This window comes from Canis lupus, chromosome 7, assembly GCF_048164855.1.
Source record: "Canis lupus baileyi chromosome 7, mCanLup2.hap1, whole genome shotgun sequence".
Taxonomy (NCBI): domain Eukaryota; kingdom Metazoa; phylum Chordata; class Mammalia; order Carnivora; family Canidae; genus Canis; species Canis lupus.
Window position 1 is genome coordinate 24,030,828 of NC_132844.1, and position 24,797 is coordinate 24,055,624.

At 44.0% G+C, this 24,797-nt stretch overlaps 2 protein-coding genes and 1 long non-coding RNA gene across 3 annotated transcripts in view; 2 read left to right on the forward strand and 1 right to left on the reverse strand.

Annotated features, from left to right (window-relative positions):
• UBE2J1 (ubiquitin conjugating enzyme E2 J1) overlaps window positions 1-6,841 on the forward strand; it is a 29,261-nt gene extending 22,420 nt beyond the window's left edge. Inside the window, exon 8 of the mRNA XM_072832080.1 lies at window positions 3,532-6,841. Within this exon, the coding sequence (XP_072688181.1) occupies window positions 3,532-3,810 (279 nt within the window). The 3' untranslated portion in view covers window positions 3,811-6,841. The remainder of the gene's footprint in view (window positions 1-3,531) is intronic.
• A 4,477-nt stretch (window positions 6,842-11,318) lies between these two features.
• The window catches only part of GABRR2 (gamma-aminobutyric acid type A receptor subunit rho2), a 46,259-nt gene continuing 32,780 nt past the window's right edge, over window positions 11,319-24,797 (forward strand). The window contains exons 1-2 of the mRNA XM_072832081.1: window positions 11,319-11,588; window positions 20,441-20,547. Coding sequence (XP_072688182.1) covers window positions 11,401-11,588; window positions 20,441-20,547 — 295 coding nt within the window. The 5' untranslated portion in view covers window positions 11,319-11,400. The remainder of the gene's footprint in view (window positions 11,589-20,440; window positions 20,548-24,797) is intronic.
• LOC140636651 (uncharacterized) lies at window positions 22,199-24,086 on the reverse strand. Its single transcript, XR_012033875.1, has 3 exons — window positions 24,047-24,086; window positions 23,570-23,643; window positions 22,199-22,445 (listed from the first exon to the last, which is right to left on the reverse strand). It is a non-coding gene; the product is annotated as an uncharacterized lncRNA (long non-coding RNA).

The window sequence follows — 24,797 nt, forward strand, 5'->3', positions numbered from 1 at the left end:
AGCAAACATACAACTCCTTCACTAATAGTGGTTATTCTAGATTATTATAGAAAAACTTATATGTATTATAAGGGAATTATCTGTGACTAATGGTTTTTAAAAATTAACTGAATTAAATACAAATGTCATAAACTTCTACCTTCCCAAAAATGGTTGCTTCATCTTAACTAAGAACATGGAAACTGTTATGACTTAAGTCTTCATTCAGTGATAGGTGTGTTTGGACAAGTTTAGATAAACAGCAAAAATTTAGAAGTCTGATTCCCAATCATACACAGCATTTTGTTATTTATTTATTTATTTATTTATTTATTTATTTATTTATTTATGATTTTATTTCTTTATTCATGAGAGACAGAGAGGCAGAGACACAGGCAGAGGCAGAGGGAGAAGCAGGCTCCATGCAGGGAGCCTGATGTGGGACTCGATCCTGGGACCCCAAGATCAGGCCCCGGGCTGAAGACGGCACTAAACCACTGAGTCACCCGGGCTGCCCATACACAGCATTTTGAAAATGCCAACCTCACGTGAACTGCCAAAATTTTGTCCAGTTCAACTCCAAGCAATCTAGGTTCCTCCAGGTCTATAACCTTAGGGTTGTTACCATTTTCTTATGATGTGATTGTCTTAAATAGGAAAAATTTTAGAATGTTATATCTCAGCTCAGCGCTAGTCAGTAATACTCAACAATATAGTAACCAGAAGGCACCTGGGACATAGGAATCTTTTTTATTTTTAAGATTTTATTTATTTATTCATAAGAGACACAGAGAGGCAGAGACATAGGCAGAGGGAGAAGCAGGCTCCCTGTGGGGAGCCCGATGTGGGACTTGATTCCGGAACCCTGGGATCACACCCTGAGCCGAAGACAGATGCCCAAGCACTGAGCCACCCAGGTGTCCTTGAAATATAGGAATCTAATTAAAGCAATATGTCTATAAAGTATTTCCATTAAGTGCATGTACTAAAATATCATCTAAAGACAATGTTTTATAGGGATTGTTTTTCTAAATGTTTTTTAAAGATTTTATTTATTTTACAGAGAAGGAATGGGGGGAGTGGGCATGTAAGGAGGAGGGGTAGAGGGAGAGGCAGAGAATCTGAAACTGATTTCTCCTTGAGGACATGAGCCCCATGGGTGGGTGGATCTCAGACCCTGAGATTATGACCTAAACTAAAGCCAAGAGTTAACCCCTCAACCCACTGAGCCACCCAGGTGCCCCTAAAATATGTTAATCATACTAACAGAGGTCTGAAAATCTATCCTAAGCAATCACTTTTTGAAAATCTAAATCTGTGAGGTTCCTGGGTGGCGCAGTAGGTTAAACGATGATGGACTCTTGGTTTCAGCTCAGGTCCTGACTCCAGGTTGTGAGATCAAGCCCCAGGTAGGGCTTGGAGCTCAACCAGTGTCTGCTTGAGATTCCCTCCCTCCACCCCTCCACCCTGTGTGTGCATGCACACATACTCTCTCTCAAATAAATAAATAAATCTTTAAAAAAAAAAAACTAAATCTAGTGTCTCCATAGGGGTATATTAACAATGACAATATTAATAATAAGTAACATTTATCAGCAGTTGTGTATCCTAAGCATTTTATATTGTTAATCCTTTTAATCCTTATAAGTACATAGAACGCCTGGGTGGCTCAGCAGTTGAGCATCTGCCTTTAGCTCAGGGCATAATCCCAGTTTGGGGATCGAGCCCCACATCCAGCTCCCTGTGAGGAGCCTGCTTTTCCCTCTGCCTATGTCTCTGCCTCTCTCTCTGTGTCTTTCATGAATAAATAAATCTTTAAAACAAAACAAATAATCTTATAAGTACAGAATTGGATATTATCCAATTGTACAGATGAAAGAGCTGAGTCTTAGGCTGAATAATTTGCCCAGGATCCTGCATCCCCGAAGTGCTAGAGCCTGCCTGGTAATTAATGAATGATAAGGCTGCTTGTTTTAGTCAGGTGTATGGGCATTGTATTCTCTCAAACTAATGGAAAAAAATAACATGTATAAAATAAAATCTTTAAGCTGAATCAATCTCTTGTGCTAGTTCCTGGATTGATAGCACCTTTGTGTTTTTTACTTTCCTTAAGAACCTTCCCTGTAAGCCTTGAGCACTTTTACTGCATTAGACACTTTTAGCTTCTTGGCTGAGAAATCAGAAGAATGGGAGATTTCAAATGGAATGTTGCTGTATCAGCCACTATAACTCAGCTCAACCCAATGAGTGCTTATTAAGATAATATGATGCCTGCGACAGTGTAAGACCTCGTAGTTCCTTTTCTGTCTCTGTGTTATGGGTCACTACATTCGAGTGCTTCCAAAAGACAATTTTAAGAAACTCAGATTATTCACACCTTGTAATGTTGAAATGAATGTCAGATTTAAAATGTACTTTCTTCTGTAGGTAACTTAGATCAGCAGTTTCTTCCCTAATGTTTATAGCTGTTGCCAGAACAAAGCTCATCCTCTTATGCTTTTTAAAAAGTACATTATTGATTTTTTTCTTCTATTTGAAATCTTCTCTAATGGAAAGTTTTAAAAATATTTTTTATTTACTCAGTTTTTAAAGTTATCCTGAAAAAGACATGCATTCTTATTTTTTATTTGAAAGGCTATTGGTACTAATATAACCAATATAAAGTTTTCAATAAAAGAATTAAAGGCCACTGGGTTATTAGAGGTAGAGTTAAGGTATCTATATAAATAAAATGGAATTTATATTTTGTAGAGCTTTCTTATCTATATACCATATTTAAGATTTTTGAATCACTTCGTATCACACTGTAATTATGCTAGGCCCAGTAGTCATTGAAAGGACAGAAAACAATTGATATCTTGTGCTTTGTAGGGCCCGCTACTGTGCCAAAGTATGCTTTATATGCATAAGGTAACATAATTCAAATACACAGTAAAGAATTATTCTAGACTTGTGCTCAATTCACTTTGCAGGAGTTATGAGAAAAGACAAACTTGGCTTGAAAACATCTGATTTTTATAACAGTACTGCTGTGAAGAAAGTATGGTTTGAAATTATTCCCTATGCTGTATGATTGTTGGTGGAAGCATGTGGATGTAGTCAGATAACATTGGAAGAGACCTGGTTCATGAAAGGCAATCTGTTGAGAGTTAAAACTTTTTGCCATTTAGTCTGGCAAATTTTCAAGCCGAAAAGAAATCAGATTGCTTCCCTTCTTAGCTCTCCTGTAAGAAAGTAAGATGCCCAGATGCTTAACATATATTGCTGGAGTTGTAGCTACAGGAGGGTAGAAAGCCATCTGTAGAGCACATGGCCAACCTCTGTTCTCATCCTATTTGTTGCTGATAAAGTCCTCCTCTACCTGATGAGTATTCAGAATAAATTGTGTTGTTGGCTTGTTCAGGAGGGTAATTAGTTTCAGCCTTCAGATCATTCTTGGTTGTTTTGCCCATAGTCATATTTTAGTGCTCTGAGGTTTTGTGTATTCTTGTAACTTCCATATATACAAGTTTTCTTTGCCAATTTCAAACAAGATTTCCTAAAATTTCCTAGTATGGAGCCCAGAACCCCCCAGCAGCATCCCTTCAACGACCTGCTCAGCCTGTAGTTAAGAATACCTCCATGAGCCCTCGACAACGCCGAGCCCAGCAGCAGAGTCAAAGAAGGTCGTCTACTTCCCCAGATGTGATCCAGGGCCAGCAGCCAAGAGACAACCACACTGATCATGGAGGATCTGCTGTTCTGATTGTCATCTTGACTTTGGCATTGGCAGCTCTTATATTCCGACGAATATATCTGGCCAATGAGTACATATTTGACTTTGAGTTATAATATTGTTTTGTGTCTTAAGAGCTGTGACTCAGCTGCTTCATTAAACATTCTGCATTGGGTATAATCTAAGAATTGTTTACAAAAATATTATTTTGTATTTACCCTTCATTCCTTTTTTGATCCTTATAAATTCAGTATCAATATAGCTAGACTTTCAGACTGTGTCTGCTTAGTTTAAGGGACTAGAAAGTCAAAGTCCCTTGTCTCACCATATGACCTGCTTTACAGAGAAATAACTTATTGTTTCTCATGCCTCAACTTCTTTTTATGTAAATTTGTGATACTTTTCTGTATAACCCTTTGAAAATTTTGGATTAAAGAAGGTGTTTTAAGTTCCAGTGAGTATTACTAGTTACTCAATATCATTTATTGAGTACTCTGTTTCTACTTATGTAGAATGATCTAGGGATAAGAATTGAAAAGGGAAAGTAGAGCTCTTCAAATAGCTTGCTGAGAATGTCATTCATAGGAGATAGACTGGGATGCCCATTCTGTGACTTTGTGTCCTAAATGTTGTTCAGTGAAAGTAATTATTTCAGTCAGACATTTATGAGGAGAGATTACATCTTTGTTACTGGATGTTACTTGGAGGGAATAATGCTTTGTAACCACTTTGATATGCTGTTATCCCCTTCTCTCCCAAATGCACACAAGATTCAAAAACAAAGGAAACAGTCCTCCATAGAGCATTTTTTAAGGAAAGAAGGGTCCAAGCCAGGAAATCACTTGATTTTCTTCCAGAAGTCAAACGGAAGGATCTTCAGATTTTAATGTTTGCTCTGCTTTGAATTGTATATCTTTTGAAGGTATTATATGCCTAGCTTTGTAATCACTATAAATTTAATTATTCTAGGAATAATGCATAATGTTGAAATATTTCATGTACCATTTTAATAGAAAAGCTCAGGGCCCAAGTAACAGTGATAGAAATTAGAAAAACCTTTACTTAGAATTGTCCACCTAATCAAAGCCCAAGAAATAATTTTCAGTGCAAAATCAATATATATAATGTAGTGCGAACTAGCTCCACGGATTGTAGCAGATAATTTTATCATCATAATGCCTGGTGAGAACATAGAATCACAGAAAAACATTGCCTTCACCATATTCAGTAGCCGCATTGAGGGCACTCAAGTGTATTTGTTAATGAAGAGTTAATTTTTAAATACAGACAGTCCCCCTGCTTTCAAATAGGTTATGTTCTAAAAGTGCATTTGTGGGTTATTATTTTTTTCTTTTACAACTGTTATAAATGGCATTCAGGTTCTAGACAAGTCCAAAAAGTTAGTCCATAATGTGTCTCAAGTACTTTGGAGGATGGTGTTCATAAAGTCCTTAATGTAGTTTTAACTAACCGAAATTATGGGCAAGATAGAAACAATTTGTAAAATTATATTAAAGGCAAATTTAATTTTTACTGCTGCTATGGACTTTGGTTCTGTTAATTATCAGACACAATTTCTATGTTCATCTGATAGCCGTTTTTCCTTTATGTCCACCTCTAAAATAAAGAACATACTGTATACTATTATATAACACATAATTGTCTTAAGCTTTAATAAATTAGCATTTTAAAAGTGTTAACAGATTGTTTCTGTTATATCTACAAAGTTGATAAAGTCTTAAAAAAAAGCTCAAGGACTTTATGAAGACCTCCTATGTCAGGAAAATTATAGGTTACCATTTTATAACTTTATTGCCCATGAGAAAGCACATTCTGAAGTTTTGGTTTGGAACACAAAATATTAGAGATATTGGTTCCTCCTAGGGAGAGGGCATTGACCCACCTGGGAAGACCAAATAACATCATCACCTGAGAAAAAGTCCCCTTGCTCTCAACCTCTGCTGAGATTAATCGTGTGCTAGGAACAATCTTCCCTCCACTTCCTCTCAAACTTGAGCCAGCCTCTGGATCTCTGTGATCTTGTTACATGTATCCATGGGGTGTACCAATACTTTAAGATTGATTAAGCCGAGAAGATTTTGCATTGCGCAGGTCCTTCTCTATCTGATTTGCTTCTCGTCTCACACCTATCAGCTGACAGGCCACTTGTTTGTGTTGGCATTTTTTAAGCACTTGATACACATACCTGAAAGTGGCATACTTTTTGCTCTTTCCCTTTCAGCTTACATATGCTACCTAAAAATCCTTAAGTGGTCAATCTGATTCCCATCCTGGAGTTGATGAGCAAAAGTGATCTTTGGGGCTATTCTTACTTGAACGCCACCTGAAGAGACTTCAGAAAACTGTTATTTTTTAAAGCCCTAGTTTATCCCTTTAATTACAGCGTAAGGGCAAAACCAGATACGTGTGATCTGGTTGGTAAAGGCTTAGGACTCCTTCCCCCAATCCTCAGATTTAGGTAATTCATGGCTTTTTCTTTGACCAACAAAGCACATGACTACATATCAAGGTAGTTAAAATAGCATGCTTGAAAAAAATATATAATGTCTGTTTCACCTGTAACTGTTTAAGCCGATGAAACCTTTAAAAATTTATGTATTGTGGGGCTTTTATGTAGCACTTTACATGTTCATGCTGCTTATTTGTTTTATTCTACTGAAATAAATGAATTTCATCAAAATTCTCAATGAAGTTTTTTAAAAAAAACCTTTAAAATTGTTTATCATTTTGACTATGGAAATGTAATATTTCTTATTTCAGGAGAATAAGAAATCTTTTTGTTACTTTTGGCTATGAATAAACCTTCTGGTATCTTGAGACCTCCCATTTTTATAGACCAGAATCTGTAAACAAGCAAACCTCACACATTTGGACTTACTTGAGCAGAAATCTAGGCTAAAGTACTGAAAAGCCTATACTGTTGCATCATTTGCAATTAAGTATATGAAATGACTGCATTTAGTGAACCTGACTCTTAAAGACTAATGTATACATTAACGTGTGTACTGTTTAAGCCTTGTGGGAGGGTGTACATTGCTCAGAAGCTGTTTGGAACGCCTCTTGAACAGTTGCCTTCAGAACTAGTTTGAGCTGCTCAATAAAACCAGTGACTTTATTCATACCATGCTTTGACCAAAAGTTGTATTCTTTATATTATTCGATCTTCAATCCATTTTGCCTCCTTAAATATTCTCTCACGTCTTCCACTTCTCTTTATGCTCCCTGCCGTTACCCTAATGAGCCTCCTCTCCTCGGACAAGTCTCCAGTCTTGCCCTATCATTCCCCTCACCCCTGCCAGCATCTTCTCCAGTGTGCAGGTCTGATTCTATCTCTTAAGCTCACACCCTTAATGTAGTTTATAAGGCTGTGTGTAACTAGAGTCCCACTGACCTCTCTGGCCTAATCTGACAGCAAATGCTTACTGCCACCTTTCCACAGCTCTGAGCCACGGGCCAATCCTCTGTTGTGAGAGAAATAAACAAATGTAAAATTATACATCTACTGCCTCACACCATATACAAAACAACTCAAAATGGATCCAAGACCTTAATGTTAAGAACAAAAACTATAAAATTGTTAGAAGAAAGCATACTAAAACTTTGTGACCATGAATGAGGCAGTAATTTCTTAGACACAAGACTAAAAGCACAAGTAATCAAGAAAAGAAGTAGATAAATTATGCTTTATCAAAATAAACCCTTTGTGTTTCAAAGAACATCATTAATAAAGTGAAAAGACAACACTGAATGGGAGAAAATATTTGCAGATAATATATCTGATAAGAGATCTATATCAATATCTAGAGAATCATTTCTCAATAATAAAAAAGATAAACATTTAAAAACAGCAAAGGGATTATAGACACACAGATGACCCGGAAACATGAAAAGATGCTCCAACATCATTAGTCATTAGGGAAATGCACATCAAAAGTACAGTAAGATACTTCACATCCACTGTGATGGCTAGAATAAAACAGTTAAGTGTTGGTGAGGATGTGGAGAAGTTGGAATTCTCATCCATTCCTGGTGGAAATGTAGAGTGGGGCAGCCACTTTGAAAAACTGATAGTTCGGGAAGCCCGGGTGGCTCAGTGATTTAGCACTGTTTTCAGCCCAGGGCGTGATCCTGGAGACCTGGGATCGAGTCCCATGGTGGGCTCCCTGCATGGAGCCTGCTTCTCCCTCTGCCTGTGTCTCTGCCTCTCTCTCTCTCTCTCTGTCTCTCATGAATAAATAAATAAAATCTTAAAAAAAGAAAAAAAAACAGTTCCTCAAAAAATTAAGCAAGGAGTTACCATACGACCTCATCATTCCAGTCCCAGGTGTATTGCCAAGAGAAATGCAGACATAGTTACACAAACTTATACACAAGTATTCATAGCAGTATTATGTACTGGAAGCTCAAATGCTCGTTGACTGAAGATAAACAAGATGTGTTCTGTCTATACAATGGAATGTTACTTGGCAATAAAGAGGAATGAAGTTATAATACATACTACAACAGGGATGAGTCTTGAAAACATCATGCCAGAAAAAAAAAAAAAAAAAAGAGAAAAAATAATCAAGTCCAGTGAAACCAGACACACAAGGCTAAATTGTGTATGATTCCATTTACATGAAATACCCACAGGATGCAAATCCATAGGACACAAAGTAGGTTGGTGATTGCCAGGGGTTGAAGGGAAGTGAAGGGGGAGTGATTGCTAATGGGTAGGAGGTTTCTTTGGTGGAAGATGAAAATGTTCTAAAATTAGATACTGTGATGGTTACACACACTGACTACTAAAAACCACAGTTTAGAGGAATAAAAATTGGGACACCTGAGTGGCTCAGTCGGTTAAGGATCTGCCTTGGGCTCAGGTCATAATCTCAGAGTCCTGGGATGGAGCCTTGGGTCAGTCTCCTGGCTCAGTGGGGTATATCTACTTTTCCCTCTCTCTCTGCTCCTCCTCCCACTCATGCTCTCTCTCTCTCAAATAAATGAATAAAATCTTTGAAAAATAAAGGGAAATTTATGTCTGTGACCAATACTTCAATAAAGCCATTACTTAAAAATTTATACTTACCTCCAACTGAGTTTTTCTCCATACCATCATTACCATAATTGATCTACTGAAAATAAGGATTTCAAGAAAAAATTGATAGGTTCCAGGATGCAAAAAAACAAGTATTTCTTTCTTTTCTTTTTAAAAAAATATTTATTTGTTAGAGAAGGGGAGGGCAGGGGCAAGGGGAGAAGAAGAGAATCTCCAGTAGACTCCCCACTAAGGGGATAGCTGGGTGGCTAGTGGTTTAGTGCCTGCCTTTGGCCTGGGGCGTGATCCTGGAGTCCTGGGATCGAGTCCCGCACCGGGCTCCCTGCATGGAGCCTGCTTCTCCCTCCGCCTGTGTCTTTGCCTCTCTCTCTGTGTCTCTCATGAAAAAATAAAATTAAAAAAAAAAAAAAAAAGACTCCCCACTAAGTGTGGAGCCTGATGCAGGGCTCCATCTCATGACCTTTGAGATCATGACCTGAGCTGAGACCAAGAGTGCGACACTTAACCAACTGAGCCATCCAGGCATCCCAAAACAAATATTTCTTGAAAACTAACAATATCCATAAATAGTTCTAGGCTTCTAGCCAGTCCTTTATAAGCCCGTTTCAAATGGAAGAGAGGAAAAGTGTGAGCTTTTGAACAAAATCTATGGAAAAGAACTTTAATAGGACTTTTAAACAAATTACCTGGATAATTCTGAGAGGCGGCCAGTTTGGAAAACCACTGAATTAGTCCAAATACTGAAATTATTCCCACTCCCAACTTCCTATTTAATTCCTGTAATTTGGCTTCCTGCCACATCTTTCAACTAACACTACAGTTATCTGAAGTTAGGACCAATGTTCTGGTTGCCAGACCCAGTGAACCTGTTTCCTGCCCTCACTTCTTCACAACACTGTTGACTACCCCCTTCCAGAAACTCCTTTGGTTTTCATAGTCAATATCTTTGCTAGTTCTTCTACGCTTTTGTTTAGGCTTCCCATCCATCCATTAGAAGTGAAGATTCCAGTGCATTTGACTGGCTCAATCAGTAGAGCATGCAATTCTTGATCTCGAGGTTGTGGGTTTGAGCCCCACATTGGGTATAGAGATTAATGAATAATAAAATCTTAAAGTAGAAATTCCCAAGGATTCTACACTTCACTGGGACTTCTATTTTCCTGGAAGATCTCACCCTTTCCTGTGGTTAGACTACTACCATACACTGACGGCTCCTAATCTATTTCTCCAGTTCAGACCTTTCTCCTGAGCTCCAGGCTTCTTTATACTCCAGCAGCCGGTTTGGCATCTTGAAGTCCCACAATCCCTCAAACTCCACAAGTCGAAATCTATGTCATCTCCCCACCACACTTGTCCACCTCTAATGGGTATCGGTAAATGGTACCATTCACCAGTCCTACCTCCAAACTAGATTGTAGATATCACTGTTGTCTTCTCTATCTCCCCCTCTATTCAGTCAGCTAATGTCTTCTACTTCAGAAATGACTTGACTGTCTCATCCTTCTGTTTTCCCTCCTCTTCTCCTCCCACCATTCCTTCCATTAGGGCAGGACCCCATCCTCCTTTGTTATTATAAGTTCTCCAATACAAGTGATCCCAGATAGGAATTCCTTAAAAAAATAAAGTGGATCATGCCATCCCACTTTGCTTAGAGGAATCAAAAGAACTTCTTTTGATTCTGTCTTTCTTACATAATACACCCCAATTCTGTTCCCTTCTGGCTACCACTCCTTTGAACTCCAACCTCGCCTCCTTCTGTCTCTACCACACTAAACTCCTCTCCGTCTCAGACACAGCAGGCAAGTAATAAATAGTTTTTAAACATTTTATCCTATTCAGTAGATTAAATATAACCGCATATATCTTTACACTTCAAATGTTCATGATTCCATATCCCAGGATAGGAATCAAGGCTAATTTATGATGAAATTATACATTTTAGGATTAAAAATCCAAATTAATCTAATGCTCATGATAGGAAGAAGAGTTTACATAATCCTGAATTCTCCTTTGGTTTATAAATTCCTTCAAAATCAAAATGGGCTTTATGCTTTGATAAGATGTATTTTCATTGAGAAAACGATGTGGATTTGGGGAGGAAGTAAACATCCTTGGCTATAGGCAAAGCATGCTTTCTTAGATTGAGAAATAAAGCAATCCTGTGAAAATGGGTTATTTGCGTGTTTACTCAGCATTTCCAGAGCACATTCATGCGTTCAGCTTGTCCATCAGGTCTTCCCTGCAAATCCACTCAGAATCCAAGCTGTCTCCCTAGTGGATGTGACAGACTGGTTTTATGCAGCCAGAGGGAAGGATTAATGCTCTCAGCAAAGAGCTGGCATGTTCAAAAGGTTTAATTTTTTTTTTTTTTTTTTTTTTACGTAACAGTTTTAGTCAAAGCTGCTCTGGGACTCAGAGGAAGCAGAATTTCACAGGAGGACAAACTTGTTGACTAATGGCCAATCACTATGCAGCAGGGAGGGCAAAGCCTTGGTGTCTGTGTCACGCAGGGGGGTGGGGGAGCTGTGGTGGGAGGTGGGGTGGGACGAGAATCACTATCAAATATTTAATCGCAAAAATCCATCTGGCCAGTCATGCTCTTGCAGCCCCTTGGAGAAGCACCGTCACAAAGCGACAGACTGAATCCATGGTTCAGCCCAGGGGGGTCAGCCCCGCTGCAGGTCACTGGAGAGCAGCTTGTGGCATCAAAGACGTTCACAGAATGCCTTATTTCACAAGACTCATTTTGTTCTTGTTTTGCCTGACGGCTCTTGTGGAAAGCAGAAAACCCAAGAGGAAGAGATGGACAGGGCATCTGGAAATGCCCAAGCCAAGGTAAAGTGGTGGGTGGGAGGCGAGGAAGGCTACTAGCACCGGGGCACAGCGGGACAGCTCCCAGGAGGGCTAGTGGTGACACTGTCCTCCTGGAATCAATTTTCCAGCCATGGGTAGATGGGGCCACCAATCTGTCTCAGGGCACAAATATTCTCTAGTGTCACAGGCACAGGAGAGCAAAGCTAGACTAGGCCAAACATTTTGTTCTGGTATCTGTTCTGTCCAAGCATTTTGACTTAAGGCAGGTGGTTGAAGATTTTGGGGGTAAAACACCTCGTACTTCTCAGCTTGTGTTGCTTTGTTGCTCAGGATGACATCCTGTAGGGACGGTGGGGGCCTGCTGAGTAACGGCACTCAGGAACGTCGGAGGGGGGACTGTGTATAGGAATTTCGTTGGAACTATTAAGAAAAACATGTAACTGAAAGTTGACTTCTTTAAATTATTTGATTGGGAACAGCTTTATAATGGTATCAATTTTCCTTTCACTGTTTTGATCTTTTTTTAAAAAAAAAAACTTTATTTATTCATGAGAGACACAGAGAGAGAGGCAGAGACACAGGCAGGGGGAGAGGCAGGCTCCTCGCAGGGAGCCCCATGTGAGACTGGATCCCTGGACCCCAGGGATCACTCCCTGAGCTGAAGGCAGATGCCCAACCGCTGAGCCACCCAGACACCTCTCACTATTTCAATCTTAAGAAGGTATTTGAAAAAGAAAGAAAGAAAAAAAGAAAAAAAAAAAGAAGGTATTTAAAATTTGCTAGGTTATCAGAAATACATGTGTGGACACAGCAACTGCCATTGGCACCATGTGACGGAAACGTTTCCAAGATACTGGTTAGGTGCAGAGTTTGCATTAAAAGATCGTGACATTACAAATCAAAGTTCCTTATTAAGTGTGTTTGAACCGATGTACGAAGTGCGATACTCCAGGCCCGACGTTGAACAACTGTTCAGCACGGAGAAAAGAGTAAGCAGCTGAGATGTAAACAGCATGTGTGAGATGTTACACATCTGTTCCCATTCTACTCATCATGTGTGAACTAATGACTGTGAGCAGTAATACACTGAGGCACATTTTCTAGGTCACTGGTTTTTATTTATAATCAGGCACCGCTCTCGGTGACAATTTTTTGAAACCGTACCTCCCATATATTCACTGATATGCATTGTGCTGTTGTACATATGTATACAGAAGTAAAACCTGATCGGGTCCTTATTTTTAGATAAAGACTATCAGTAAGAGTTACAATCTCTACTTTCTGCGTCCGCATGGAGTGTCTTAGGAGGCCGCTGCTCTGGGGGAGCTACACGCTCTACAGGGCCTAATGCTAACTATGCAGAAAGCAAACAGATGAAATTTGTCCAGGATACAGGGAAGACGCACTGATCTGGAAGCCTCATCCTGGTTACGTTGCCAGAATTACGGGCTGGTAAATTGGAAGGAACCTCAGGGGTCATTTGATCTGGTAATTCTTCTGAGCTTTAAGACTGTAAATGTGACTAGGTGTTGTATGAGAAAGGGGTTTCCAGGTCAAAGGAACTTGGGAAACTCTGGTTTGCACCATTTTAAACAGATGTCTTTATAGTGCAGCTTCTAGAACCTTTATTATGCAGACACTCTGAATTTGGAAAAGGAAAATAAATTATGCAGTTTCTCAGAAAACCCCACTTTTTGGGGACTCTTGTGGGATTCCTATTTTACAGAGCACACACTGGAAACACCATCTCAATTTTACAGACACTGGCAAGTCGGCTCGCAGGCATGGGTAACTCACACAGCTGGTTAGTGACCCCCAGGGGCTAGAACGCAGGCTCCCTGATGTACTCAGCCTGTGTTGTGCCCAAGATCGCGAATCCGAGAAACCACCAAGGAGCCGACACCGGTGCAAACACACGAGGGTTTATTTACAAGCTCGAGCTTGGGTCCAAGTGTACCCGACACAGCAGAGCAGGGACTTGGACCCCGAGGTGGGTTTCAGCTTAGTTTTTATAGGCTGGTCTAGGGGATCTCCAGAAGGGGGGGAGGAATTTCTCAAGTTCTGTTTACATTTTGATATGGGGCCTTCCAGGGCATTGAGCTCTGTTCTTATTCTAATAGGGGCTTCCTGCCCTTGGCTTGGGCTCTGTTCTTATTCTAATATGGGGCTTTCTAGCTGTTTTCTTCCTGTAACTGAAGTAAGGTAAAGTTCAGCTCTTATTCACAGGGGCCTGGGATGGCTGTACCTGTGCTAACGCTGAACTTAAAGTGGAATGGCCTTAATTTTCTCGGCCTCCACACCTGGAGGAATAGCGTTATATGGACTTGTCTGTACCCCGAGAACAGTGCTAGGGTTCAGCACGAGCCCCTCAGGGATCCTCAGGGATCCTCCTCGGCAGCCTGGGCTCTCATACCTGTGTCACTCCTCAGAAGACCCACAGTCATTCCCAGACACCTGCCCGAGCTTGGGGACAGACTGAATCTGACCCTTAGGGGTGACCACAGTTTCTTGAACTCCATCCCAGGATATGTTAAAATGGAAGAAAAGGTAAACATATACATTCAACAAATATAAAATAATTATTGAAGGGAGAGGCTGGGAAAGAGGACAGAGAAAATGTCACATCAGGGAACATGATTCTAGGCCTTTCTAAGTCCACCAGGGCATGTACACGCTCAGGCAATCATGAAGCTGTGTCTGCCTGTGAAAAATTTCAGCCAAGGATCTGACTAAACAATTACTTTCATCATTGACACAGAAGAGTTAAGCTATAGAATAAACAGGAATAAAATGACCTGACTTTTAGAGCACTGCATCTCTGTAGGGGAGCTTCTTTTCTTTGAAATGCTGTCCCCCCTACCCCCTCCACACAGTCATACACACACACACCATACATAGGATTTCACATAGTCACGCCACACACATGCACGCCCCACACATGGTCTCACACACACAGCCATCCCTTCACATGTAAATTATATGGTCACACTCACGTATACAGTCACACAAACACACACACACACACATGCACAAACACTCTGTTAGGATCTTTTGTAACCCATATACCTTCTGTATTAATTACTCTGACCAAGACACCCTCACAGAACAATTATTCTGCTCAGTGGGTGCTTTTTCAAAAGCTGCTTCCAGGGCAGCCCCCGTGGTGCTGCGGTTTAGTGCCGCCTGCAGCCCAGGGTGTGATCCTGGAGACCCGGGATCGAGTCCCACATCAGGCTCCTTGCATGGAGCCTGCTTCTCCCTCTGCCTGTGCCTCTGCCCCCCCTCCTCTCTCTCTCTGTTTCTTATGAATAAATAAATAAATCTTAAAAAAAAAAAAACTGCTTCCAATTTCCCCACCCTTCGTGTTCCCCTTTATTGAACTGTTGCCACTTGAACCGTTTTCACTTAGCCGTCTGATTTGTTCTGTTCTCCTTGCCTTTCAGCCTCCCAGCTTTATTCCTACTCCTTCCTGCCTGCCTCCTAACTTGGCCTCCTGAGCACACAACTTCTTTCCAGCAAGAGAGGCCTTTCTCCCTGGAGATCTGAGAGGGAACCTAGCTCTGGGCTCTGGGGGTCCAGGATAACACTTTCTGGTTCCCTCTGGTCCCAGAGCCCGGGGGGGCCCCTTCCATATTTCCTCTCCCGTTTGCTGCCCTCCCTCTGGCCATCCTTCTTCTGGTCCGCATCGTGTCTCAAGTTGTGCTGGGCTCAGGAGCAGCTTTGCTTTCCTGCTGCCCAGTGATCCTCACCTTCTCAGGGGCCTGGGGAGGGACATGGTGCCAGGAAGTCAGGGAAACCAGGTTCAGGTCCTGATTCTGTTGCTCCCCTGGCCATGGCCATGTTTCCCAATATTTCTTTTTTTTTTTCTTTAAAGATTTTATTTATTCATGAGAGACACAGAGAGAGGCAGAGACATAGGCAGAGGGCGAAACAGGCTTCCTGTGGGGAGCCAGCTGCAGGATTCAATTCCTGGACCCCGGGATCACGCCCTGAGCCGAAGGCAAGGCTCAACCACTGAGCCACCCAGGCATCCCCTTTCCCAATCTTTCTGAACCTTGTTTCTCCAACTGAAAAGGGCTGGTTGTGAGACTTTCCCCACTGGGATGATGGGGTAACCACAGCTCAGGTCCCGCACAGAGAAAGGGAGATTCATAAGGGCATGGTCAGTATGACTGCTCAAATAGACCTCAACATGGTAGCACTAGCCCTGCCTCTCAAAGGTGTAGTGAGCACATTTTTCCTCTCTCTCCACCCAACGCTGGTCTGAGGTCTCATGGAGGTCCTGGCTTCCCCTCACTGAGGTGGGACTCAGAGAGTCTGGGGAGTCTGGAGGCTTTGGGCCAAGGCATCTGGGCACTGGAAGGATGAATTGAGTGCATCTGGCTCACACAAATAGCCCAAGGCTGGGGACATTAGTGCCTTGAGTTATCAAATAACTGGTTCCTTAAAAAAAAAAAAAAAAATCAACAAAACACTTCTAGGCCCTCTTTAATGGCACAGACATTTCAATCCTCTCTGTCCTGCTGGGGTGCTGGAATTCTGGGACTTCCGCTCCCTAATCCTCCCCTCTAAATGGATATGGAAACTGCTAGCCAGCAGGGATTTGCTTCCCAGGAGGCAGAGCCACAGGGCTGCACTCACAATTTAATGTCTGTGATCTGCTAAGCCCTCAGGTCGAGCTCTGCCTCTGCCTCTCCAGGGTGTCTTTGCTGGGGTGTCAAATATGGCCTGTCATGAAGTTGCTGAGCAGGGAACTGGGCCTGGTACCTCCTGCCTTCTGGAGCCAGGCTTGGGACAGAGACCACGACCAAAAGGGGAAGCTCCATGGAGGCACCGTGACAGTGACCACCATGCTTCAAGGGAATTGGACTTGGGTTCCATATTCCAGCTAACTGGGAGGAAGACATTACATTGGACTTCTCTCCAAAGGGCTTGTCTAAAAGCAACTCTGATCATGGCTTCTTCCTCCAACTGCTTAACACCTTCAGTGTTTTCCCATTGCCTTCAGATAAAAACAGAATTCTTAACATGATCTTCAGGGCTTTGCCTGGCCTGGTCCCCGCATGCCCTTGCAGACTCACTTGGTCTGTCTCTGTGCCTCTTCCTTCCCTTCCCCTTTTACTGGATGCCCACCCATCCTTCAGCCTAGACCACCTCAAATGCAGCATGTCCCAAACCAAAGTGTAGGTGTGCTGAGTTTAAACGCCTATAGGATATCCATTGGGGTATCATCAGTTGGGCAGTTGGATAAAAGGTCTAGACCAGAGGGTACAGATTGAAGAATCATCAACATGTTAATGACCACTGAATCCACAGACATAGGCCAGCCTGCCAAAGAGGGGTAAAGGGAGAAGAGAGGGAGGCTGGGATGGGGCCCTGGGGATATTAGCATATAAGGGATGGGCTGAGGGCAGGGGGGCGGCAATGGAGATTGAGAATGAGCTCTCAGGTGATACAGGAGGACAACCCAGTGCCTGGTCCTGAAAGACCAGGTTTCTAGCAGAGGCCTGGTCCTCTGTGGTGCAGAGAAACCAGCGTCCAGCAAGAGTAGCTTCAATGCCTCGGGTCAGGCATACAAGTGGGGCAAGAAGTTCTTGGGAGTCAGGATGTGGCAGCAGCACGGGGCACTCAGCTCTCTGGGAAGATTATGGATTTATTAGGAGACAGAAGACCTTTTTTTTTAAAGAACAAGCTTAAAGACAAATATAATTACCATTACCATTTTTCAGTAAATTTTGTGTGAGGATGTGCAGTCTAGACATTTTGCTGAGTTTTGGTTCAAGGGAGGAGAGACTTGAATCCAGTTGGGAAGCTGACAAGAGGGAGCCCTTGGAAAGGGAGATGCTGAGGAAGCTGGGGTGAGGGTTTTGAGGGCAGAGGTCAAGGGCTCTGGGAGGAGGGTCAGGCACCTCTGCCAAGCCCCCGGCCTCTAAGAAACTGCAAGGCTAAAAGAAGTGAAATACTACTACTGCTCCTGCTCCCAAGTTGCCCCAGCCCTGTATTCACCTTCTATCTGGATATCTTACAGGCACCTCAAAATCCAGATGGCTAAGAATGAGATGCACCCCTTGTCACCACAAACATGTCACCTACCATCTCGGGAATGCCCCCACCATTTACCCAGGTGCTCAAGTTATAAACCAGGGTCATCTTTGGCTCTCTCTTCCCTCATACCCTAATCCATCATCAAGACTTCTCTGCCTTTCTCAGATCTGATCACTTCTCTGCATCTACCTCCCCTACCGCCCTGATCCAGGTGCCATGTTTTCAGCAAGTCTCCTAATGGTTTCCCATGTCTACTCCGCTCTCTTCAGTCTTCTCTACTCAGTGGCCAGAGGATCTTCTTAGGTCCTAAGCCTGTCCTTGTGACTCCCCTGCTCAGAATTTCATGGGTTTCTTCTCAGAATTATACCTGTGAGGGTCTCATGTTCTTGTCTCTGGTCTTATCTCCCACCTCCTTCCTTACTGCTTTCCTTCTCCTTGCTGTCCTCCAATTCACTGGTTGTCTTACTGGCTCTCACACAAGCCAGACTCACCCTAGGACATTTGTACTTGCTATTCCCTCTTTCAGAGTGTACTTTTTCCAGATCTTCTTATGACTTGCTCTGCCCCTCAGCCCCTCTAGGTCGCAGGTGGCTTTCCTGACCACCTTCCACCCCAATCCATCTCCCTCTTACTCCTTATCCTGCTTTATTACATTGATATGGCACTTGGCACTTTCTGAAGTTATGTTATTTATCTGTCCGCTTGTTTATTGTCTATCTCCCCAACTAGGTATTTAGCCCTGTGAGGGCAGTGAGTTCATGTCCTCCACATGACTTGTACAGAATCTGGACAGAGTAGGTTCTCCACAGAAATGTGGTTAGCAAATGGTTTTGAGTCTAGGAATTGAGGAATTATGTGACCAGAGTGTAGGATGGCTGTCCATATGGACATCCCTAAGGTTGATGGGAGGAAGTTGAATGAAGAGGAAGAGAAGTAGTTGGGACCAAAGCCCTTGCTGGAAGAGGGAGAAAATAGTTGGGAGGTCTGGAGCTCCAGGTGGCTCTAAAGGTAGTGCTGTAAGGTGGGAAACCCAGGTTATAGGGTTTAACCTGGATGGGGAGGGGAGTGGAGGGCAGACCAACCTCTAGACCAGCACTGCATAATAAAACTTTTTGAGACTGTGGAAATGCTATAGATCTGCGCTATCCAATACAGTAGCCACTAGCCTCATGTGGCTATTAAGCACATTAGTACGGCCTGTATAATTAAATAAAATTGATATTATTTTGTCTTATTATTGACTTTATTAATTTAAATTTAATTTTAATTGACTTAAATAGCCAGAAATAGCCAGTGGCTACTCTTTTGATCAGCACAACTTTAGACCTCCCATCAAATTACACCATCTGAGCAGAGCTGACAGAGAATGAAAGCTAAGGAGGATTGCACAGAGAGGTGTCTCAAAGAACAGGCTCTCAAGAGAGGAAACATATTACTTCCCTCTTACAGAGTTTAAACAGGAAATAGGTCTGTTTCTCTGGAAAAAAAAAAAAAAGAAGGGTGATTAAAATACAGAGTAAAATCGGGGTGTATATATAAACGAACAACATTCAACACAAAACCTCTTTGTTTCCGGGATCCCTGGGTGGCACAGCGGTTTGGTGCCTGTCTTTGGCCCAGGGCGCGATCCTGGAGACCCGGGATCGAGTCCCACGTCGGTCTCCCGGTGCATGGAGCCTGCTTCTCCCTCTGCCTGTCTCTCTCTCTGTGTCTCTCATGAATAAATAAATAAAATCTTTAAAATATATATATATTTTTGGATTTTACTGCTTTAGGATTATGTGGGTTGTGGTGAGAAAAAAAAACATAAAGATGATCTAGAAAGAGTGAGTGTGGATGAGAGAGAATAGAGAGGGACTCCTTTGTCATCTGGGTTAGGGAAGGAGAGTGGACCAGGGTCTGCAGTCCGTGGCTGGCTCCACCTTCCACCACCTGGCTCAGTGGCCAGAGCAACCCTGTCCCCAGCTGGGGTGTTGATCCCCCTTGGCTGTACCTTGTCTGTTCTCCTTGGGATTGAGGCTCTGCACTAGGGTGGATTCTGTAGACAGCTCCTAACTGGGCTGATGTAAGGAGCATCAGGTCTGACTAGGACCGGCATTTTAAAACTGTATTTGTCTACTGTATTTGTCTCAGAATTTTATTTATTACAAAATCAATATTGCAGTAACATAAGAGAAACATTTAAAAAGAAAAAAAAAATTAGGGACACCTGGGTGGCTCAGTGGTTGAGCGTCTGCCTCTGGTGGCTCAGTGGTTGAGCGTCTGCCTCTGGCTCAAGACGTGATCCCAGGGTCCTGGGATCAAGTCCTGCATCAGGCTCCGCATGGGAAGTCTGCTTCTCCCTCTGCCTGTGTCTCTGCCTCTCTTTCTGTGTCTCTCATGAATAAATAAATAAAAGATTTTTAAAAATTATAATCCGGGACACCTGGGTGGCTCAGTGGTTGAGCATCTGCCTTCGGCCCAGGGCCTGATCCTGGAGACCCGGGATCAAGTCCCACGTCAGGCTCCCTACATGGAGCCTGCTTCTCCCTCTTCCCGTGTCTCTGCCTCTCTCTCTATGTGTCTCTCATGAATAAATAAAAAAATCTTAAAAAAAAAAATAATCCTGCACCATTCAACCCAACTGCTGTCATTCGATCATAACTTACCTTAGGAAGGCTCTGGAAGGGTTTGGTCCTTAGGACCTGCCTGTGAGGACCTGGGGAGGTGTGAGTGTGTAGCCTTCAGCAGATGGAGAAAAGATGCCTAACAGGTAAATCCTGCAGGGAGTAATCTCCCCAAAGGCCTCTGTGGGCCATTGGAAAATGTCTCTTACTTTGTCTTTGCAGTCACCTATATAAGAAGAACCTTGATGTGACCAAAATCCGCAAGGGAAAGCCTCAGCCACTTCTCAGAGTGGAGGACCACGATTTCTCCATGAGGCCCGCCTTTGGAGGTAGGACTGAGCACTTGCCTTGGCCGAGGTGGGGCCTGGTCCTTGGGGATGGGCTGCTGTTGCTCAGTCCTGTTCTCTCAGGCACAGCCCTCCCTTGGGGCCCTGATTATCCCACTCCTGGTCAGATAAACCCAATTCGGCTTCCAGAATTACTCGTGTTCCCAAGGAGAGAAGTGAGCAGAGAAGGGTGCTGACTAGAGTGCTGCTGAGGGCTACGCTGTTTACGGCCAGAGTCCACCTGCCCTGCTGCTGCCATATTGCTTTTCCTACAATATGAGCCAGCCCGGAGAGGCTGGACACAGAATGGCTCCCCTGCTTGGCCACCCTGTGATTAGCTGGGAATTTGGGGTTTTGAAGGCCGCCTGCCTTTCAGTGCAGCAACAATTTAACTTACTATAAGTCCCCTCGGAGACCTGTCCCCAAAGGGGCTTTGCTGCTTTGGAGTCAGAGAGGGGTGGTGAGGCTGGTGGCTGTCCCTTCCAGGGACTGGAGAAATGCCACAGGGAGGCCAGGAAAGGAGCCAGCCATCTGTTCTGACCAGGCAGGGAGTGGGGTGAGAACAGCAGAATGTGTGAGACGTGGGGCCAATGTCCCCCTTGTAGATTCTGGAAACTGAGGCCCAGTGCATTTCAGCCAGTGGGCTCTGGCCAAAGCAGACCTGGGCAAGCCGGCTTCCCTTTTCCTTTGTCTCCCTTTCCAGATCTCCTCTTAGGTTCCTGAGGCAGTAGGGGTGACCTTCGGGCAAGTCCCAGGCCCTCTCTGAACCTCTGTTTGCAGGTTTGTAAAATGGGGATAGTAATCCCTACGGTCAGGGGTGGCCCGGATTAAAGGAGATAATGTATGTAAAGCCCTTGACACATAAGGGTTCAGGGTCCCCTTAGAAAAACCCAGCTGTCAGGCCTTCCTCTGTGTGACTGTTAAGGGATTAGACATTCCTTTATCCCAGAGGCCTTTGCATTTTAAAAGGCCTCAAAGCCTCCCCCTCAATCCCTGAGCTCTGACACCTGCTGAGCAGGAGAAAAGTAGGAGGCAGATTATGGCCCTGTGCCTCTACTTCCTGCCCAGGAAGGCTGCTCACCCGGGGCTCAGGTCAGGAAGTTGCCATCTCTCTGGCAGCTCCGGTCCCCCCTCCGCCCCCCTACATTCCACCCCCCGGGGCCGCCATAGTAATGCTGAGGAGGAATTTTATGAAAACAAAGTTTTCCTGAATAAGCAGCTTGAAGAAAATAGCTGTATCTGCTCCAGGAGGTCTAAATGCGACATCCTCTCAGCAGGAAGCTCCACGTTGCTTCTCCCTGGAGTGTCCGGTAAGATACAGAGAGGGTCAGCTGAGCGGCTGGGACAGTAACACACATTAGTATTAATGACAGCTAACACTTCAGGGTGATTTTTTTTTATAATTTTTTTAAAGATTTATTTTATTTATTTATGATAGACACAGAGAGAAAGAGAGAGAGAGAGAGAGAGAGAGAGAGAGAGAGGCAGAGACACAGGAGGAGGGAGAAGCAGGCTCCATGGACCAGGAGCCCGACATGAGACTCGATCCCGGGACTCCAGGATCAGGACCTGGGCCAAAGGCAGGTGCTAAACCGCTGAGCCACCCAGGGATCCCCTCAGGGTGATTTTTTCTGTGCCAGGCACCATTCTAATCAAGGCAGACACATACAACATCTTATTTTAGTGCTCACAACCGCTCCGTGAGGTAGGTACTATTAGTTTCCCCATCTGGGGAAGGCCCAGAGAGGTGAGGTCACACGCCTGCTGAGGTCAGGCCCTCCCTCCTGGCTGAGGCTCTTTCTTGTCCCTTCCACCTGTCTGTCCCTCAGTGCAGGGCTGACATATCCAGTGGACAGGGTAGGCACGGAGTCAGATGCTCACAGTGATACTCTCAGAAGCCTCTGAAAATATGTTAAAACCAGAAGGAAAAAAAATGCAATGTTAAGTAGAAGAAAAGTTCTTAAGATATATAATTATATATTTACCTCAGGCCAAAACAGTTATAAGATATGCTTTTTTTTTTTTTTTTTTTTATTTTGTGGAGGAAGGAGCCCATGAAAGCAAAAATGCCCCAGGCCCTCAAAAGTCATACCATGGCCCTTGCCTCACTGTCCAGTTTTGTGGGGCAGGTGTGTGTGTATGGGCGTGGTAATACCCTGGAGAACTTGCTGTAACTTTCCACCAGAGTCTGTTGCTGCGGGCAGGAGCCTGCAGTCACCTGGTCAATACCCTTAGTTTACCTGGGGTATCAAGAGGAAGAGCTGGGGGCACCCAGGAGGATTAGGAGGTGGCTACAGGACAGCCAGGAGCAGAACTGGTTTCACCTGGGACATAAGCTGTAAAACTGAAAGCCTCATAAAAATGCGCCCTCCTCCAGGAGAGAGTCAGGAAACCTGGAGCTAGCTCTCCGGGGAGGCAGGTGAAGCCTTGCCTGTTCCCAGAAAACCTGGCTCTGAGGAGAATCATCCAACAGGGTGGTCAGGGTGCTCCTTCCTCCAGCCACATTCTAATAGCAAATTGGCCTTCCTGTGCCCCATCCAAGGGGGCCCCACAGACTGAAGGGTCAGGATGGTCCCCTGCCCCTGCCTGCGTAAGCCTCTGAGGGAGGCTGGGAAGGCCCTGACTTTGGGGGAAGCTGCAGGGGAAGGAGGGGTCACCTCTGGCAGGTATAATAAGACCTGAGGCTATTACATATTAAATCTCAGTTCCCAAAGGACAGGATGGGGGCTGTTTGTTTCTCTTTCCAAACCACTCCCCCTACACTACCCCCCCCCCCCCAGCCCAGGGCGTTTGGTCCTTTGGGCACCTTTTATCCTATTCAGGGCTTTCCTGGATGTCCAGACATCACTGGGCTGCAGTGGGGAAAAGGGAGCACGCGGTGAGGTGCCAGGGCTCCACACTCTCACCAGCCCGTAGATAAGAAGGTTTGTACTTCAGAGAGTCCAGGCCAGGAGGGTGGGATGGGGTCATTCCAGGAGTGGGGAGTACCTGGAGAGGGTACAGAGCCAAGCAGCTTTCCCAGTACCTGCTCCTGAGGCTCCCATTCTCCCCAGCACCTCATCCTTGGGTGGGGGACACCACCCAGGCGGCAGGCAGTTCCTGGGGGACAGAACAGCACATGGACAACTCCGTGCAAGTAGCAGAAGGCACTCGTTGCTGGTGGACAGCCCTGTACCAGGCCCCTGGTTAGCAGCAGAGCCTGGGCCCCACCAGCCCTAATGCCAGCCCATCCCGACCCCCTCCTCTCCTTAGCACCCACGTGCGCTAAGCGGGTCACTTGAACAGGGGTATCGGTTGATAATTGTGGGGTATCTCTTTTCCCTGTCTCCTCTGTTTTCTTTAAGAGGGACTTCCTTGTAGATTGATGCTTAAAAGTAGTCGATAGAGAAGAATTTATCTAAGGTTAGATACCCTGTGGATGACCTTTTCAGTCTGGAAAGAGAAAAGATTAAAAATCTAGCAGCTTCCTAATAATCCCAGGGATCAGTTGAAACAAAAATACCTTGCCTAAGCTCCCAGCTGCCTGATGCAGTAGCGTGTCCTGGTTAGAGGAAGCTCCAGAGACCCGGGGAGCTCCTCCACGTGTCAGGAGGTACGTCACAATGCTGTTTATTTGAGTTTAAATGCAATTTTTAAAAAATTGCCATACAGAACATAAAATGTACCATTTTAATCATTTTTAGGTGTACAGGTCAGTGCCCTTGTTCTGCAACCACCAACACCATCAGCCATCTCCAGAATTTTCTCATCTTCCCAAACTGAAACTCTGTGCCCATTAAAAACTTCCATTCTTTCCTCTTTGCCCAGCCCCTGGCAACCACCTACTGCTTTCTACCCCATTCTACTTTCTGCCTCTATGAATTTGACTAGTCTCTGTACCTCGTACCTCGTGGAAGGGGACTCCTACAGTTCTTGACTGACTTTTGTGACTGGGTAATCTCATTTAGCATAATGTGCTCAAGGTTTGCCCACGTTGTAGCATATATCAGAATGTCTTTTCTTTTTAAAGCCAAATACTATTCCATTGAATGTATAGGTCACATTTTGTTTATCCATTCCTCTGTTTTTTTTGTTTTGTTTTGTTTTAGATTTTATTTATTTATTCATGATAGACACAGAGAGAGAGAGAGAGAGAGAGAGAGAGAGGCAGAGACACAGGCAGAGGGAGAAGCAGGCTCCAAGCAGGGAGCCCGACGTGGGACTCGATCCCTGGTCTCCAGGATCACGCCCTGGGCCAAAGGCGGGCGCTAAAT